The sequence below is a fragment of the Mobula hypostoma genome, chromosome 19, assembly GCF_963921235.1.
Source record: "Mobula hypostoma chromosome 19, sMobHyp1.1, whole genome shotgun sequence".
Lineage (NCBI taxonomy): Eukaryota > Metazoa > Chordata > Chondrichthyes > Myliobatiformes > Myliobatidae > Mobula > Mobula hypostoma.
The window spans coordinates 20,889,704-20,908,078 of record NC_086115.1 but is presented as its reverse complement, the minus strand read 5'-3'; the positions used below and the strand labels follow the sequence as shown (position 1 = coordinate 20,908,078).

The 18,375-nt window shown below is 43.5% G+C and overlaps 1 protein-coding gene across 3 annotated transcripts in view; it reads left to right on the top strand.

The window, feature by feature from the left end:
- The window catches only part of si:ch211-250c4.3 (uncharacterized protein LOC100535981 homolog), a 122,212-nt gene that overhangs the window by 18,983 nt on the left and 84,854 nt on the right, over positions 1–18,375 (top strand). For 2 of the 3 annotated variants that reach the window (XM_063071509.1, XM_063071508.1), the window contains exon 1: positions 3,459–3,745. In XM_063071509.1, the coding sequence (XP_062927579.1) occupies positions 3,694–3,745 (52 nt within the window). In that variant the 5' untranslated portion in view covers positions 3,459–3,693. Of the gene's footprint in view, positions 1–3,458; positions 3,746–18,375 lie in introns of those variants that run through there. The other variant, XM_063071510.1, reaches the window with a different exon arrangement.

Here is an 18,375-nt window from a genome sequence, read left to right as displayed (position 1 = left end):
TCATTCATTTTGATAACAAAAATAGGAAGACAGAGTATTTGGTAATTAGTTTACTATTGTCAGATGTACTCAGATGTGGTGAAAAGCTTTTGTTTGTGTACCATTCAAACAGATCATTCCATATATAAGTAAATTGAAATAGTCCATTAAAAAGCAATAACAGAATGCAAGATAAAGTTTTACAGTTACAGAGAACGTGCAGTGCAGGTAGACAAATAAGGTGCAAGGACCGTGAGAAGATAGATAGTGAGATCAGAAGTTTATCTTATACGAGCCCATTCAAGACTTTTACAGGAGGTAGAGAAGCTGTCTTTGAGCCTGGTGTGATGAGTTCTCAAGCTTCAGTGTCTTCTCTCCAATGGATCAAAGTCAGAATTGAGTTTGTTATCACTGTCTCATATAATGTGAAATTTGTTATTTTGCAGCAGCAGTACAGGGTAAAGGCATAAAATTACCATAAATTACAAAACAAATAAATAGTAAAAAAGATGGAATAATGATGTTTAGAGGTTCACGGACAGTTCAGAAATGTGATGGTGAAGGGGAAGAACCTGTTTCTGAATCATTGTGGATCTTCAGGCTCCTGTACATCCTCCCTGATCCCTGATTATAGTAACAAGAGAAGACATACCCTGAACGGGAAGGGCCCTTAATGATGGCACTGCCTCGTGAAGATGTCCTCGGTAGTGAGAAAGGTTTTGTCCATGATGGAGCTGGCTCGGTCCACAAACCCCTGTAGCCTCTTGCAAGCCTATACATTAAAGCCCGCATACCAGGCTACAATGCAACCAGTCAGAATGCTCTCTGCTGTACGTACATCTGGAGATTTACAAGAGTCTGGTGGTGACATGGTAGCATGGTGGTTAGCACAATGCTTTACAGTGCTAGCGATCCGGGTTCAATTCCCATAACTGTCTGTAAAGAGTTTGTACTTTCTCCCTGTGATCACGTGGGTTTCCTGCAGATGCTCCAGTTTCCTACCACAGTCCGCAGACATACAGATTAGTAGGTCAATTGGTCATTGTAAATTGTCCCATTCCATGCCTATCTTGATAGACAGATAAACAAATAAATAAATAAATAATCTCAAATTCCTAATAAGGTAGATCTGCTTGCACACCTCCTTCGTGATTACATCAGTGAGTTGAGCTCAGGGTAGATCCTCTGTGATGTTGGCACACAGGACCTGGAAGCTGCTCACCCTTTCCACCACTAGCCTCTCAAAGAGGATTGGTGTGAGTCTCCCACCTTCCCCTTCCTGAAGTCCACAATTAGTTCCTTGGTGAGGTTGTTGAGGCAACACCACTCAGTCCATCAATCCATCTCACTCCAGTACTGCTGCTGTTCGCCATCTGAGATTTTACCAACAACAGTGGTGCCATCTACAGATTTATGGATGGCATTTGAGGTGTGCTTAGCCACACAGTTGTGAGTATAGAAAGGGGAGATGAAAGAATGCTTGGAGTGGGAGGGGTCCTAGATTATATTTGCTGCTTTCCTAGGGCAGTGGGACATGTAGACAGAATCAATAAAGCGTGGCTGGTTTGTGTGATGAACTGGATTATGTTTACAACTCTTGGCAATTTCTTGGGCGGAGCAGTTGCCATGCCAATTTACGATACATCGAGATAGGATACTTTGTATAATACACCAATTAAAAATTGGTGCGGGTCACTGGGGACATACTTAGCTTTGCTTTCTTGGTTATAGTGTCATTGAGGCTGAACTAGGTGTTGATACTTACATCGAGGGACTTGAAGCTCTCAACCATCACCACCACAGCACCATTGATACAGACAGGGGTGTCCACTCCACCCTGCTTCCTGAAGTCAATGACCTGCTGTATTATTTCAGTGACACTGGGGAGAGGTTGACAACATACAACTAGGCTTTTTATCTCCTTCCTGTACGCCGTCTCACTGTTGCTTGAGATCAAGCCCATTATGGTGGTGTCATCTGCAAACTTGTGTCGTTGGAGTTGGAGCAGAACCTGGCCACACGGTCACGAGTAGAGTAAGGGGGCTGATGGAACACCAGTGTTGAGAATAACTGTGTCAGAGATGTTGCTGCCTATCCTTACTGATTGTAGTCTGTTAGTCTATAAATCAAGGATCCAATGCAGAGGGAGTGCTGAGACCAATATTGGAAGGTTAAAATGGTTTGGTGTTCAGAAGGAAATCTTATTTACAAATCACTGAAAGGTTTAGTAGGTGACAAATTATATTTTGGTCCAAAATAAAATAGTGAATTATAGAGAGGCAGATCTCGAATATCCTGCACATCTGGTCTTACTACCTATGGAAGGGTAGACTTGCAATGCAGAGAATGCAGGGAGGGTTTACCAAGTTTATTCCTGACGTGACATGTTCGTCATATGAGGAGAATTTCTGTCAACTAAGTTTAAAGGAATGAATGGTGATCGCATTGAAATATGTAAACTTCTTGCAGGGCTTGACAGGGTAGATGTGGAGTTGATATTTCTCTGGCTGGAACAATTCAAAACAGTGTTATTGTTGCAAGATAAGATAATTGGGGCAGAGTGAGAGAGAGAGAGAGACGCAGATGAGAAGAAGGTGGTGAATCTTTGGAATTCAGTTCCCAAGAGATTAGTGGAGACTTGATTTCTGACTATATTTAAGGAAGAGATTGTTAGATATGAAGGGAACTGAGGAAAGTGGCATTGAGGTAAAACAACAAATTAGCCCTGATCTCACTGAATGGTGGAGGTGGTACGAAGAACTGAATGGCCGACTCCTGATTTTCATTCTTGCTGTCTGGAAACAGATGACAGAATCAGTCAGATCCCAGCAACAAAAGCTGACTGTTCCAGTATAACTGTTTGAAAAGGCTGACTTCATCACCAGCTCTTGCACAAGACTGTCATAAAAAACATTTTGTGAAGTATTTAACAAACATCACATGTAGTGAGCAGCCTCGGCAGCCTGATAGAAGTGCATTCCTGTCCAGCACTCTCAGCGCTTGCTCACCCAGGGCCGTGAGGTGGTTGAGAAACTGCTCATTATCTGAAATATTAAAAAGTGCAACAGAAGGCTTTTGGTACCTGCCAAGGTATTGGAGAGGGTGGACAGGAGCTTGAATGGGAAAGCTCTAGAAATCTTTCTCATTCTACCTGCCTTCAGAAAAGAGCTAAAACAAAACACAAAGGGAAACAGATGTGCTCGATGATCCAGAAAACAGCTTTCCAACTTATCTCTTTGAACAAATAGATATGCCAAAGTGAAAACATTATGTGCTTTTATTTAATTCAGATCCTGTTGAATGAGCACATCTTTAGTTTTCCACTTTCCTATGTATCTCCCCTCCTCAGGCAATGTTGTGAGTGGGTGCGGGAAGCGGGAGCTCCCCTGTCTTGTTGCTGGTGTGACTGGGTGCTGATTAGCTCAGCTGCTTGCACTCTCCACCCCCCCCACCCCCACCGTCCCTCCCCCTCACTTTATCAGGAAGGGAGCTGTTCCCGTCAGAAAGTGATTCTGGAAGTACAGCCAGTGACCGAGCTTTACTCACACCCAGCTTCCTTCCTTCACTGCAGGATTAGTTCAGCTACAGAGTGATTGGAATACATCCACCTTTTCCAAACTTCAAGCATGCTGCCTGCGTACATGGCTGTGAGTATACAGAGAGCTCGGTACTGAAGCACAACAGCAGAAAATTCATTTCTAACAGAGCTGAGTGATGATGTTTGGAAGAAATGGCATCTTCGGAATAGGAAGTTCCTGGAAAAAAGGTAGGGAGTGGAAGTGGCTAATGTGTGCTTTTTAATGTAACTGACTAACATATCTGATTTGTGAGTTAAATCGAGCTGCGCTGAAGCACCTTTTAAACCTAGCTGCTACCTCTTTGCCTCCCACTCCCATCAAGCGCAGAGTCCAGCGGAGCCCTGTAGGTCAGAGAGTCAAGATTAGAACTGAGTTGACCCTTTGCGCGCCCTCTGGCTTAATCCTGTTTATAAATCAGTTCAGCAGTCCCACTGTGATGCAGAGCAGAATGAGAATCTGAGAGGCCTGAAACTTACAAAATCATCATCCTTGTATTTGTAATTAAAATCACAGTCAGCTGGGGTTACAGCGAGAGTAAACCTGTGGTTAACGTGATACAATTCCAGCCTCTACACCCCACCCTTCAACCCTTCGAGTTTCCCCTGAGGCCAGTGATCAAGTAGGAAAGGACAGGTACTTCAACTGGTAAAATTAAACAAAACAGAGTCTGTACTTGTTAAAATTAAACAAGTACAGACACAAAAATGATTTAAAACAGGAAAAGTGATGAAGCTGTGCAGTAAGGAGACTTGTACAGTGAGGCAGAGAGTACAAAAGCAGGATGTGGACTTTACTGTTAGCTCTGGCAGTTATTTTCTGTCCCTAATTGTCCCTTAGCTGAGGTGGCAGTGAAGTCCTCATCTGGTGGGTCTGGAGTTGTACATAGTCCAATCCCAGTCAGGGACAGATTTCCTTTGCAGTTCGTGCAGTGGTTTCAGTGTCCCTATTACTAATTAATACAAAGTTTTCTTCATATAACAACAGTCCAAACTTGTATCACTGGATTGGTGATCATGACCCGAGCTATTCATTCAGCTAACTTAACCAATGCTCCCGCTTTATCACAGGGAAGCAAGGGAATGAACTGAGGACACAACAAACGTGAAAGGAGAACGGGGTAGTGGCCATTAGCGGCAAAGCGGGAACGGCAGCTGCATTTCACTGATTACTGTTTTTTCAGGTGCAATTGGTATTGCTAATGGATTGTTATTGTCACATGTGCTGAGATACAGAGGAAAGCTTTTGTTTTGCATGCTATCCAGACAAGATTGTGCCATACATAATTACATTGCAGTCGCAGGAGGAAATGTTGTGATACTGGTTTAATAGACAATTGCAACTGAAATAAGATATAAAATTCCAGAAAGATCGACGAGTGAGACAATATCAGTTCACAGACACAGGAGATTCTGCAGATGCTGGAAATCTTGAGTAACACCTGCAAAATGCTGGAGGAACTCGGCAGATCAGGCAGCAACTATGTAGGAAAATGAACGGTTGAGGTTTCAGGCCGACTCATTGGGACTCAGATAATATGATTTGAATTGACAAAAGAGAAAGGGCTGCCACGTTGCTTCGGGTGTGCTATAAAATCTCTCTAGAACATAGAATATTACAGCACAGTACAGGTCCTTCGGCCCACAATGTTTTATCGAGCTTTTAACCTTTGCTACGATCAATCTAACCCTTCCCTCCTACATAATCTACCTTCTTCTGTCATCCATGAGCCTAACTAAGAGTTTCTTAAATGCCCCTAATGTACCACCCCTGACAGGGCGTTCCACGTACCCACCACTTAGTGTGTAAAGAACTTAGTTCTGACATCTCCCCCCTATACTTTCCTCAGTCACCTTAGAAGTATGTCATCTCCTATTAGCCAATTCTGCACTGGGAAAAAGTCTCTGGCTATCTATTGTATCAAGGCGCTTATCATCCTGTACACCTCTGTCAAGTCACCTCTCATCCTCCTTTGCTCCAAAGAGGAAAACCCTGGCTCGCTCAACCTATCTTCATAAGACATGTCCTCTAGTCCAGGCAGGATCCTGGTAAATCTCCCCTGCACCCTGCACCCTTCGTAAAGCTTAAGTATCCTCCCTATAATGAGGCAACCAGAACTGAACACAAGATTCTCAGTGTGGTCTAACCAGGGATTTGAAAAGCTGCAACATTACCCCTCGGCCCTTGAACTCAATCCCCAAATTAATGAAAGCCAACACACAATAAGCCTTCTTAACAACCCTATCAACTTGCGTGGCAACTTTTTAAGATCTATGGACGTGGACCCCATGGACCTTTGTTCCTCTGCATGCCAAGAATCCTGCCATTAACCCTGAATTCTGCCTTCAAAATTCAACCTGCTAAAATGAACCACTTCACACTTTTCTGGGTTGAACTCCATTTGCCACTTCTCAGCCCAGCTCTGCATCTGGTCAATATCCTGTTGCAACCTATAGCAAACCTCCACAGTATCCACAACTCCACCAACATTCATGTCATCTGCAAATTTACAAACCCATCCTTCCATTTCCTCATTTAAATCATTTATAATAATAACAAAGACCAGAAAAGATGGAACACCACTGGTCACTGACCTCCAGCAGAATACTTTCCGTCTACTACCACCGTCTGCCTTCTATAGGCAAGCTAATTCTGTATCCACACAGCCAATTCTCCCTGGATCCTATGCCTTCTGACTTTCTAATTGAGCTTACCGGGGGGAACCTTATCAACTGCCATAACTAAATCCATATACACCTTCCACTACTCTACCTTCATCAATGTGCCGTGTTACATCCCGAAATAATTCCATCAGGCTCATGAAGCATGACCTGCCCCTCGCAAAGCAATGCTGACTATCCATAATCAGACCATACTTCTCCAAATACAAGTCCTGTCCCTAAAAATCCTCTCCAATAATTTGCCCACCACTGAAGCAAAACTCACTGATCTACAATTCCAAGGTTTTCCCTTCTCCCTTTATAGAACATAGAACACAGAAGAGTACAGCACAGGAACAGGCCATTCAGCCCACAGAGGTGTGCTGAACCAGCTAAAGAGCAAATCAAAAACACCCAAACACTAATCCCTCCTACCTACATCATGTCCATATCCCTCCATCGTCCTAACAAGCTCTCCTCTAAAATCACTCTGAGCACCAGTGCCCCACAAGGCTGTGTACTCAGCCCCCCGCTGTACTCACTGTACACCCATGATTGTGTAGCCAAGTTTCCATCAAACTCAATATATAAGTTTGCTGATGACACAACAATTGTAGGCCGTATCTCGGGTAATGATGAGTTTGAGTACAAAGAGGAAATTAAGAACCTGGTGGCATGGTGCGAAGACAATAACCTATCCCTCAACGTCAGCAAGACGAAGGAATTGGTTGTTGACTTCAGAAGGAGTAGTGGACCACACGACCCAATTTACATCGGTGGTGCGCAACTGGAACAGGTCAAAAGCTTTAAGTTCCTCGGGGTCAATATCACAAATGACCTGACTTGGACCAACCAAGCAGAGTCCACTGCCAAGAAGGCCCACCAGCACCTTTACTTCCTGAGAAAACTAAAGAAATTTGGCCTGTCCCCTAAAACCCTCACTAATTTTTATAGATGCACCGTAGAAAGCATTCTTCTCGGGTGCATCACAACCTGGTATGGAAGTTGTCCTGTCCAAGACCGGAAGAAGCTGCAGAAGATCGTGAACACGGCGCAGCACAGCACACAAACCAATCTTCCGTCCTTGGACTCACTTTACACCGCACGCTGTCGGAGCAGTGCTGCCACGATAATCAAGGACACGACCCACCCAGCCAACACACTTTTCATTCCTCTTCCCTCCGGTAGAAGGCTCAGGAGCTTGAAGACTGGCACAGCCAGATTTGGGAACGGCTTCTTTCCAACTGTGATAAAACTGCTGAACGGATCCTGACCCAGATCTGGGCTGTACCCTCCAAATATCCGGACCTGCCTCTCGGTATTTTTTTTGCACTACCTTACTTTCCATTTTCTATTTATGATATATAATTTAAATTTTTAATAATTACTATCGATTTGTACTCCAGGGAGCGGGAAGCGCAGAATCAAATATCGCTGTGATGGTTGTACGTTCTAGTATCAATTGTTTGGTGACAATAAAGTATAAAGTATAAGTATCATGTGCCTATCCAAATGTCTCTTAAAAGCCTCTAATCTACTTGAAACCATACCAGCGAGTCCATTCCAGGCATCCACCATTCTCTGAGTAAAAGAACTTACCCCTCACGTTCCCCTTTGAATCTGACCCCTCTCTCACCTTCAGTGCATGCCTCTCATAATCTTATAAACCCAAGTTAATCCAGCTTCTCATGATAGCACATGCCTTCTAAACCAGGCAGCGTCCTGGTAAACCTCTTCTGCACCCTCTCCAAAGCCTCAACATCCTTCCTATAGTGGGGCGACCAGAACTATACACAATACTCCAGATGTGGCCTAACCAGAGTTCTATAAGGTTGCAACATGACCTCTCTTCCTTTGAACTCAATGCCTTGACTATTAAAAGCGAACATTCCATAAGCCTTCTTCACCACCCTATCGACTTGTGTAGCCACTTTCAACAAACTATGAACTTGGATCCCAAAATCCCCCTTCTCGGCAACACTGTTAAGAGTTTTACTTTTAACATGTCTCTTTGCATTTGCCCTACCAAGGTGCAATACCTCAGATTTATCTGGGTTAAACTCCATCTGTCATTTCTCTGAACGAAGGAATAACGTTTGCCTTCCTCCAATTATCTGATACTATTTCTGTTACCAGTGGGAACATAAAGATCATTACCAAAGGCGCAGCAATCTCTTCCCTCACTTCCCATAGTAACCTGGGGTATATTGGGTCTGGCCCTGGGGATCTATTGTAATGCTTTTCAAAAGTTCTAGCACGTCTTCTTTCTTAACATCAACATGTTGAAGCATATCAGCCTGTTCTACACTGTCCTCACAAATGTCAAGGTCCCTGTCACTGGTGAATACTGAAACAAAGTATTTGTTAGGGACCTGCCCTACCTCCTCCAACTCCAGGCATGTTTCTTCTACTATTTGTGATCAGTCCTACCTCACGCTAGCCATCTTCCTGTTCAAGTTCAAGTTTATTGTCATTTGACTGTACATGTACAACCAAACGAGACAACATTCCTCTGGAGCACGGTGCATCTACAATACACAAAGCAAAATATTACCACAAGTAAGGTAATAAAATATAATTCAAAATGCATATGAAGTGCACAGTACAGGAAAACAGTCAATAGTACAGCAAACAGTAACCAGCTCACTGTCCTCGTAATGAGACCTAGGTGGTAGCAGTGCATTCATTAGTCTCACAGCCTGGGGGAAGAAGCTGTTAACCAGTCGGGCAGTCCTGGTCTTGGAGCTTCTATTTCTCCTTCCTGATGGTAATCGATCAAAGAGATTATGGGTTGGATGGTTGGGATCCTCAACAATACTTCAGGCCCTTCGTGTACAATGCTGCCGGTAAATGTCACAAATGGTGGGGTGGGGGTGGAGACCCTGGTGACCCTCTCAGCAATTTTTTACCATCCACTGTCAGGTCTTATGGTCCGATGCCTTACAGCTTCTGTACCACACAATGATGCAGCCAAACCAGACAGTCTGAATCGTGCTTCACCTTGCCGTTTTCTTCATCACTACTCACCGAGGCCTTCTCATGCCCCCTTCTAGTTCTCCTCAGTCCATTCTTCAGCTCCTTCGTGGCTACTTTGTAACTCTCTAGATCCCTGCCTGATCCTTGTTTCCTAAAGCTGAAGCAAGCTTCTTTCTTCAGGAGACGGAATCTCCTGTTTGTGTGTGTGTGTGAGAGAGAGAAAGGAAAAGACCATTTACAGGACAAATTTCAGAGACGTAGCAAAACTAGGGTGTAATGGCTGGTGGACCTCGGCGACCGTAACTGAGACAGTAGTAAAGATAAAAGCAAAAAATGTAATGATGGTAGCAGAATTTGCAGTGTGCAGTCTAACAGCGAGTAATAGTCTTACACGAGGAAATCTGCAGATGCTGGAAATTCAAGCAACACACACAAAATGCTGGTGGAACGCAGCAGGCCAGACAGCATGCATAGGAAGAAGCACAGTTGACGTTTTGGCCCAAGACCCTTCGTCAGGACTACCTGAAAGCAAAGATAGTAAGAGATTTGAAAGTGGGAGGGGAGGGGGAGGGGGAGATCCAAAATGATAGGAGAAGACAGGAGGGGGCGGGATAGAGCTAAGAGCTGGAAAGTTGATTGGCAAGAAGATACAAGGCTGGAGAAGGGAGAGGATCATGGGACGGGAGGCCTAGGGAGAAAGAAAGGGGGAGGAGAGCGCCAGAGGAAGATGGAGAGTAGGCAAGGAGTTATTGTGGGAGGGACAGAGAGAGAAAAAAGAGAGAGAGGAAAAAAGAAAAAATTAAAAATAATAAATAAATAAATAAGGGATGGAATAAGAACAGGAGGAGGGGCGTTAATGGAAATAGTAATAGTCTTAGTTGCTTTTCTTGTGATCGCAAGACCCTGTTGGACATTGATAATGTGGAATGCTGCGAGTCCGATTACCTGGTTTATTGGCGAACAGCGGGTGCAGATGACAAGAAGAGATGCAGGGCTTCAGTTGCAGTTGAGACTAGGCCTCAAGACATGGTGTTGCCTGTTTGTGGCTGTCCAGCAAGGGCCATCAGAGTTAGTGCACGAAGTGTTGGAGCTGCTTTCTCTGTTCGCTCGGTGGAGGACAAGCTGTGTTTTGTTCGGCTGAAGTGGCCTCAGCCGCAACGAGGATTAGACCTCAAGCCGTGGGGCTGCCTGTTTGCGGCTATCTGGGGGAGAGGTGTTGGAGTCAGTTATACCCTCCAATGTTTGCTTTGCAGAAGGCCAGCTGTATTGCGTTTGACTGCAGACTGCTGCAACATTCACAGACTCAGGGACTATTTTTTTCTGTGTGACTGTGTTTTACTGCTATCTTATATGTGCTGTATGACTGTTAGTACTGTGTTTTGTACCTTGTCCCTGAAGTAACCCTGTTTTGTTTGGCTGTATTTGTGGGTATTCATGTGTGGTTGAATAACAATTAAACTTGGACTAGAGAATTCTTGAAATGCTTTCTTGGATTGGACTGCACCCAATCAGTGAACAGGAGCACAACAAGAAGCAACAATTTCATTTAGGTCTGCCGCTGATGTTGAAAAAAGGCAGCACTTCGAGACAGTTTTCAGCTTTGAACTGTACCCAATCAGTGAGGGGCTTCATTTGAAAAGAGGAGAACAAAAATAAAATGGGCACAAGCAGAACAGCCATTGTAGGAGTGGCCATTATGGGAGTGGCCCAGTATTGGAGTGACTTTGGCTCATCTGGATTTGGTGAGGAAGGTAACTGGTAAGTTTCTTCTTCCTCCTTACCTTTTCATGGGATTACTTGGTGAGTAGCAGGCTTTTTGCTTTTCATGGCATCTATAAAATAGATGGACTTAAATGTCAGCACTAGGGTTCAGAAATTTGCTACTGCTACCAAAAGTCGTAGTATGGTTCAAAGTGAGAAAAATTTCAAGATTAGAGGAAGAAATCAAAAGACTGGTTAGGAGCTTCACCCGGATGGGGTGTTTCAGTTGTAAAAAGAGACAGGATAGGCGAAAGTGCAGACTTATTGGGGTTGGGGGAGCAAATAGACTTCTACAAATTATGAAAGCCATAGATAGTGGAAAATTTTCCCACAGCAAAGGTATTAAAATCTAGAGGGCAAAGGTTTAGAGCTAGGAGTTTGAGGACTATAGATAGATGGATACTTTATTGATCACAAAGGAAATTACAGTGTCACAGTAGTATTACAAGTGCACAGATATACAAATATTAGAAGAAAAGTAAGAAAGAATAAGAAAATAATTTACCTCCAACAGTCTAACAGGAGGGGGTCATCATTTCCCTGGCTATAGGTTGACTCATTACAGAGCCTAATGGTCGAGGGTAAGAATGACCTCATATAGCACTCTTTGGAGCAATGCAGTTGTCTTAGTCTGTTACTGAACGTGCTCCTCTGTTCAACCAAGGTGGCATGCAGAGAGTGAGAAGCATTGTCCAGAATTGCCAGGATTTTCTGTAGGGTCCTTTGTTCTACCACAGCCTCCAGTCCTGCTGAAGGCGCTCGGTCCAAAACATCAACTGTTTACTTTTTTTCATAGATGCTGCCTGGCCTGCTGAGTTCCTCCAGCAATTTGTGTGTGCAGCCTTTCTAATCAGTTTATTGAACCTGTTGGCATTACCCATGTTGATGCCATTGCCCCAGCACACCACCGCATAGAAGATTGTACTGGCGACAACAGACTGTTAGAACGGAACTATAGAAGACCCGAGAAAGAACTCTTCCATCTGGAGGATGGCTAGAATTTGGAAAACTCTACCTACATGGATGGCAGAGTCAGGTGTTCTTACAATATTTAAGAACTAGGTTAGATGAACACTTGATTCATCATTGCACAGAAAGGAACAGATCAAGTACTGGTAAATAGGATTAGCACATGTATATTTTTGGATGGTTGCCATGGATATTGTAGGCCAGAGGGGCCTTTGCTGTGTGACTCTGGCTAGGTGAGCACAAGAGGAGCAAATAAAATTCAATGCAGAGAGTGAGGGATTGCATATGAGGAAGACTAGCTAAGCATGGTAGCACAGTGGTATGGTAGTGTAGCAGTTAACACACTGTTTTACAGTAGCCATCTCTAGTTGTAATCTCACCCAATCCCAGTGGGAAGATCCTGCTTGCATCTACCTTATCTATACCCCTCATAATTTTGTATACCTTGATCAAATCTTCCCTCAATCTGCTACGTTTCAAGGAATATTGATTTTTTTCTTATAACTCAGGTCCTCCAGTCCCGGCAACATACCTGTAAATTTTCTCTGTATTCTTTCAATCTTATTTGCATCTTTCCTGTAGGTAGGTGACCAAAACTGCACGCCGCTCTAAATTAGGCCTCACCAACTTCAACATAATACCCCAATACCTGTACTCAGTACTTTGATCTATGAAAGCCAATGTGCCAAAAGCTTTCTCTATGACCAATCTACCTGAGACGCCACTTTCAATTGACTGTGGACCTGTATTCCCAGATCCATTTATTCTATCACACTCCTCATTGCCCTTTAGCTCATTGTAAGACTTACCCTAGTTGGTCCTCCCAAAGTGAAACATCTCACACTTGTCTGCATTACTTTCCATCTGCCATTTTTCAGCCCATTTTTCCATCTGGTCCAGATCCTGCTGCAAGCTTTGATAGTCTTCCTTGCTGTCCACTACAGCCTCAATCTTGCAATCATCCACAAATTGGCTGATCCAGTTTATCATCCAGATCATTAATACAGATGACAAACAACAACAGATCCAGCACCAATCCCTGCAGCACTCCACTAGTCACAGGCCTCCAGTCAGAGAAGCAACCATCTACTACGACCTTCTGGCAAAGCCAATGTCTAATCCAATTTACTATCTCATCTTGAATACCAAGTGGCTGAACTTTCTTGACCAACCTTTCATGCGGGACCTTGTAAAATGCCTTGCTGAAGTCTATCCGCTGCCTTGCCTTCATCAACTTTCCTGGTAACTTCCTCAAAAAATCTTTAAGATTGGTTAGACACAACTTTACACACACAAAGCCATGCTGACTGTCCCTAATCAGTCCATGCCTGTCCAAATACTCATATACCTGGTCCCTTAGAAAACCTTCCACTAAATTTCCCACTACTGATGTCAAACTCACCAACCTATAACTTCCTAGTTTATTCTTAGAGCCTTCCTTGAACAGTGGAATATTAGCTATCCTCCAATCCTCTGGTACCTCACCTGTTGCAAAGGATGATTTAAATAACTCAGTTGGAGACACAGATGCCGGAATCTGGAGCAACAATCTGCTGAAGGAACTCAGCAGCTCAAGCAGCATCTGGGAGAGGCACAGTGCATGGGGAAGAGATTGTTGACACTTCAGGTAGAGACTCTGCATCAGGACTGTAATTCAATTGTCCCTTTGCTCTGATAAAGATATCAGTCTTGTCAATGTTTGCTCTACTCTCTGTAATGGCAAGTGTGTATTTTATTCAGTAAGGTGAGCAAATTAAACACCGGTCTTCCCCCAGTGCTGTCAACATGTTGAATACCTCCTGCAGAATTATCTCCAACAGTTCAGTGTCGACATCAGCATGAAACTGTCTAATTATTGATCACATTGTTAATGCAATTAATGATAATTAACTCATCATAGCTTTAATGGGCATATTACATCTCCAAGAAGGGGAAGGGAAAATCCCATCATATTCAAATACTCAAGATGGCAGTAAGTCATGTTATATGCATCCTGAAGGAAAACTTTGTAATACATTGTATTTACATCCTAAAGAAATCCTCTGCAGCATCATTAAATGTTGGAGCAAGCTCAAAGGGCCAATTGTTCTCCTATTGCTTCTGTTTATCCCTTTTTCTATGACTTTGTTAAATATCTTTTCAGAGCAGTGCTATGATTAAAGTTTTGAATAGGCAATAATACTCATGCAGTTGCTAGTCTCACTGCACATGAAACCTGGAAAGCAGTAATTCTCTGACTCACAGCTTCCTTGTGACAGATTGTGCACCCGGGTAGCTGTGTTCTTGACCAAGGACAGAAGAAATAGGATGTATTTATTTACATATTTATTTATTGAGATACAGCATGGAATAGACTCTGCAGCCCTTCGAACCATGCTGCCAACCAGTCCCCCAATTTAAACTCAGCCTAATCATGGGACAATTTACAATGATCAATTAACCTACCAACCAGCAAGTTTTTAGACCTTGGGAGGAAATCGAAACACCCGGAGGAAACCCATTTGGTCTAGGGGAGTACATACAAACTTGTTACAAACGGCGGCGGGAAAGCCAACTGGCCCTGAACATGCTCCATTATTTAGTCTGTTTGTTGGCCTCAACACTGCTTTCATGCCTGATCTCTCTGAACATCATTGTCCAAAAACTGTCCACTTCATCCTTGAATATAGTTGATGTTTAAGCTCAAAGTTTTGCCAGTAAATTCAATGCCCCCCAAATCTAAGTGGTTGGATTCTCTCTGGAGGTTATGGCTTCACCATCAGAATCTCTTCATTTATCAGTTTCAGTGTAATCTTTGCCTGCATATGGCTTACAAGAAAAGCCTTATTACTGGGTGATGGCCAAAGGAAGATCATCCAGCATGTGGTTCCTCTGGGTGATGTGAGTGATGTGGGACCAAATAGGAGAAAGGCCAGGAAGAAATTATGTGGTTTCTCTGAGAACACAGTATCAGAGTTTGGCTGCGCTGAAGCTCGGTGACACTGATTACTTCTGGCACATATGCCGGATTACTGAAATTCCCCTTCATCTCTTCACTGAAGAAAACTTGAAGCTTGCCTTTAGAATTTGCAAAGTTACAATAAAAGAGTCATTTCTGTAGGTAACATCAGTGAAGATCAAAAGCTCTTCTCCGGTCTTTCAGAAGCCTCCGCATATCACCCCATCTTCAGTGAAGTCTACATGCAGGAATGAATTAAATAATAAGCGGGTTTCAAAGGCAGTGGAACAAGGGTCCCAGGGTGCCTAGACAAAATGGGATCTGCCTAAGCGCAAGATCTCATGGACAGAGTTATGGAGACTGGAGCGCTTCCGTATTTCCTTCCTCTTGTGATCCGTGTATGACACCCTTCCTTCACCATTACATCTGTACACATGGGGGATGAGAGAGGACCCAAACTGTAAGCTCTGTGGTCAAAAGGGGTCACTGGCTCATATACTGTCCGGGTGTAAAACAGCTCTAACTCAAGGACGGTATAGGTGGCGCCATGATAAGGTGCTTCTGGCCCTTGCTGACACACTAGAGCGGGAGAGATGCAAGAAGAGGACAGCCAGCACAGATTTGAGGAAGGCCATCACCTTCATCAAAGAGGGAGCTGGGCCTTTTGTAACCAAACAACCGAAGTCCAATCTGCTGCTAACAGCCAGGTCCTGGGAGATGATGGTCAATGTGGGAAGGAGGTTGCAGTTCCCGGATGTGGTGCACACAGCCCTATGCCCGGACATTGTACTGTGGTCAACCGAAGACAAGAAAATAATTCTAGTTGAGCTGACTGTGCCGTGGGAGGAGGGATGGGAAGAGGCCCACGAGAGAAAGGCCTTGAACTACCAGCCCTTAGTGCAGGAGTGTAAAGACAAGGGGTGGCAGGCATGGTCGTTCCCTGTGGAGATCGGCTGCAGAGGTTTCCCAGCCAAATCAGCATGGCGGTTGTTGTCAGATCTGAGCCTGGATGAAAGGAGCAAAAAACAAGCAGCTCATAGGATGGGGGAAGAGGCAGAGCGAGCCCCTTGTTGGATTTGGAGTAGGCGAGAGGAGGGGAGCTGGAAGCCAGGAGTAGATGGGCAACCTTCACCGAGGGTCGAAACACTCGGTGAAGGTTGGGAACCACCTGCTGACATCTGCTGCTGGCTGAAGGCTACGGTTACCTTATAAGGTAACTGGAGAATGCACCCCAACAGATGTATGTAACAAGTTAAATAACAGCAATATTAAAACAGTAGCCACAAAGAAATTTGCCAACATACATTGACATAGACTAATCAGTCTTTACTTTTTGTACGAGTCATCCAAATTTGATTGCTGGCCACGTTGCTTTAACCATTTTGTGTTCCAAAATGCTGCTGGAACTCTCCTTGGATGAGGTTGCGATAGGCTGTGTACTTTTCTGATCCAAGTTGTATCATTGTCAAAGTTTCTTGACCTGCACGTACAGAGAGCGTACAGTGAGAGGTTGCCAACCCTCTGCTTTAGAGTACAGAAAGCAGATCTCTGAGACTCCGCTGAAGAAAGAAGACTTTGGATGGGTTTCATGGATTTCTCCATGGTAGCTGAAGCCTGCTCCATTTCTGCCCTGGCAAGCTTCCGCAGCAGCTGGCACCAAACGACATGAGGCAGAAATGGCTGTAACAGATTTTATGTATGGAGATATGCAAAGCTGCAGAATTATCTAAAGCCAGGCTGGAGTTGCCTAGCAGGAGGATGTTCCTGCATTGAAGCACACTGCACAAGCCAACTAAGAGAATGTACAGGGAATATTGTGTGAGGCAACTTGAGTGGCTGAGAAAAGGAACACTTTACATTTGGGAGAGTGTGCATTGTGGAATGTGAAATGTTTCTACAAACAGTGCACAACAAAGAGAATGCCAGGTGTCTGTGGAGTGTAGAAATTAAGCCTTGGGGGAATAGAAAGGATTTGATTCAGAGAACCAGTTGAATACAATAAGCCTGCTGCACAGAAAGTCAATTCTGTGAGAGGAAGACCTGCAAGATCTAATCCAAGAGCAACCAGAGACATTTTGACTTAACCCATGAACAGAGTAAAATATTCTCAGAAGCAAACCATTAATCTTTGGGCAATTCAGTTAAGACCAATAGATCATGTGATGTCAATGTAGAGTTGAAATCTTCTGGGGTTTACACTCTGTAGGAGTTGAAGCCATTGAATTAGGAAAGGAGATGCTGAATTTGTCAAAACAAAACAGAATAATGACAGACTCATACTGTACAAGCGGTGGTACTGATGACATTACAACATGACAGGATTATGAAGATTGATTCAACAATTAGTGATGGTCAGCATGGCTTTATGCTGGGCATGTCATGTCATACTAATTTGATTGAGTTTATCGAGGAGTTGACGGTGGTGATTGATGAAGGCACAGCTGTAGATACGGTCCACATGGATTTTAATGACGATTCCAGAAGATTAGGATGCATGTGATCTATAGTGAATTAGCTATTTGAATTCTGGATTGACTTGTCCATAGAAGACAGAGCGATTGATGGGACTTATTTCAGCTGGAGATTTGTGGCTAGTGGTGTTCTGTACTTGGATTTCTGCTATTTCTGATGTAGTGGATTCCAGTTGATTGGGGCACGTCAGGACCACACGTTTTGGCCCAATTAAGTCTCTGCCCCAATATCTGAAGTTTCATGGAAATAGTTAAACAAGTATAAAAAGGACAGACTGAACAACAAATTATGTATTTAAATGAAACAGAATGCTACAGTACTCTAAAACTGTTAGTTTCTAATAGTTATCAGCAGAGGAATTAATCCAATGTACGCTGCCATGTTCTTTTGAGTGACTGCAAATGAACAAAATCAGCGCAGACATCTAGTGTAGATAATGGACTGCCTTCATACAATCATACAATCCCTTTGACAATTGTACCCTCCAAATCTTCATTTTTATTGTAACATTCAAGATGATTGTTGATACCTTCAAATTCTTTGTTGTTGAAGTAGTGAAATGGTTCGTTTTCACTTCCAGCCTTTTTCAATTTCAGGCATGTCCAAGCTTGAATGCTTGAAACGACAGTTTGGAATTGTCTTATTTCTCACCAACTATCAGTGACAAAAATCGCTGCTTCATGAACACAAACACTTGCAACTGACGCTATTTTAAAAGTTTTGCTCTAAGCACTGTGTAGCATCTAACAGCCACACAAGTACATAAGACTGACGCTAGTTAGAACCCGTTCAGCAACAGTGTCCTGCCCCAATTAAGCGGCAAATAAATAAATGGAATCTCTGCAATTTTCTTGATTAGTTTTTGTTCTCAATGAGTTGTCCTAAATTACACGACTGCCCGATTAAACGGTGGCCCAGTCAACTGGAGTCTACTGAATATCTAAATGACAAATGACCTGGTTGAAAACGTAGATGGGTGGGTTTGGAAGTTTGCAGATAAAATGAAGATCAGTGAATTTTCAGATGGTGTAAAAGACTGGCAAAG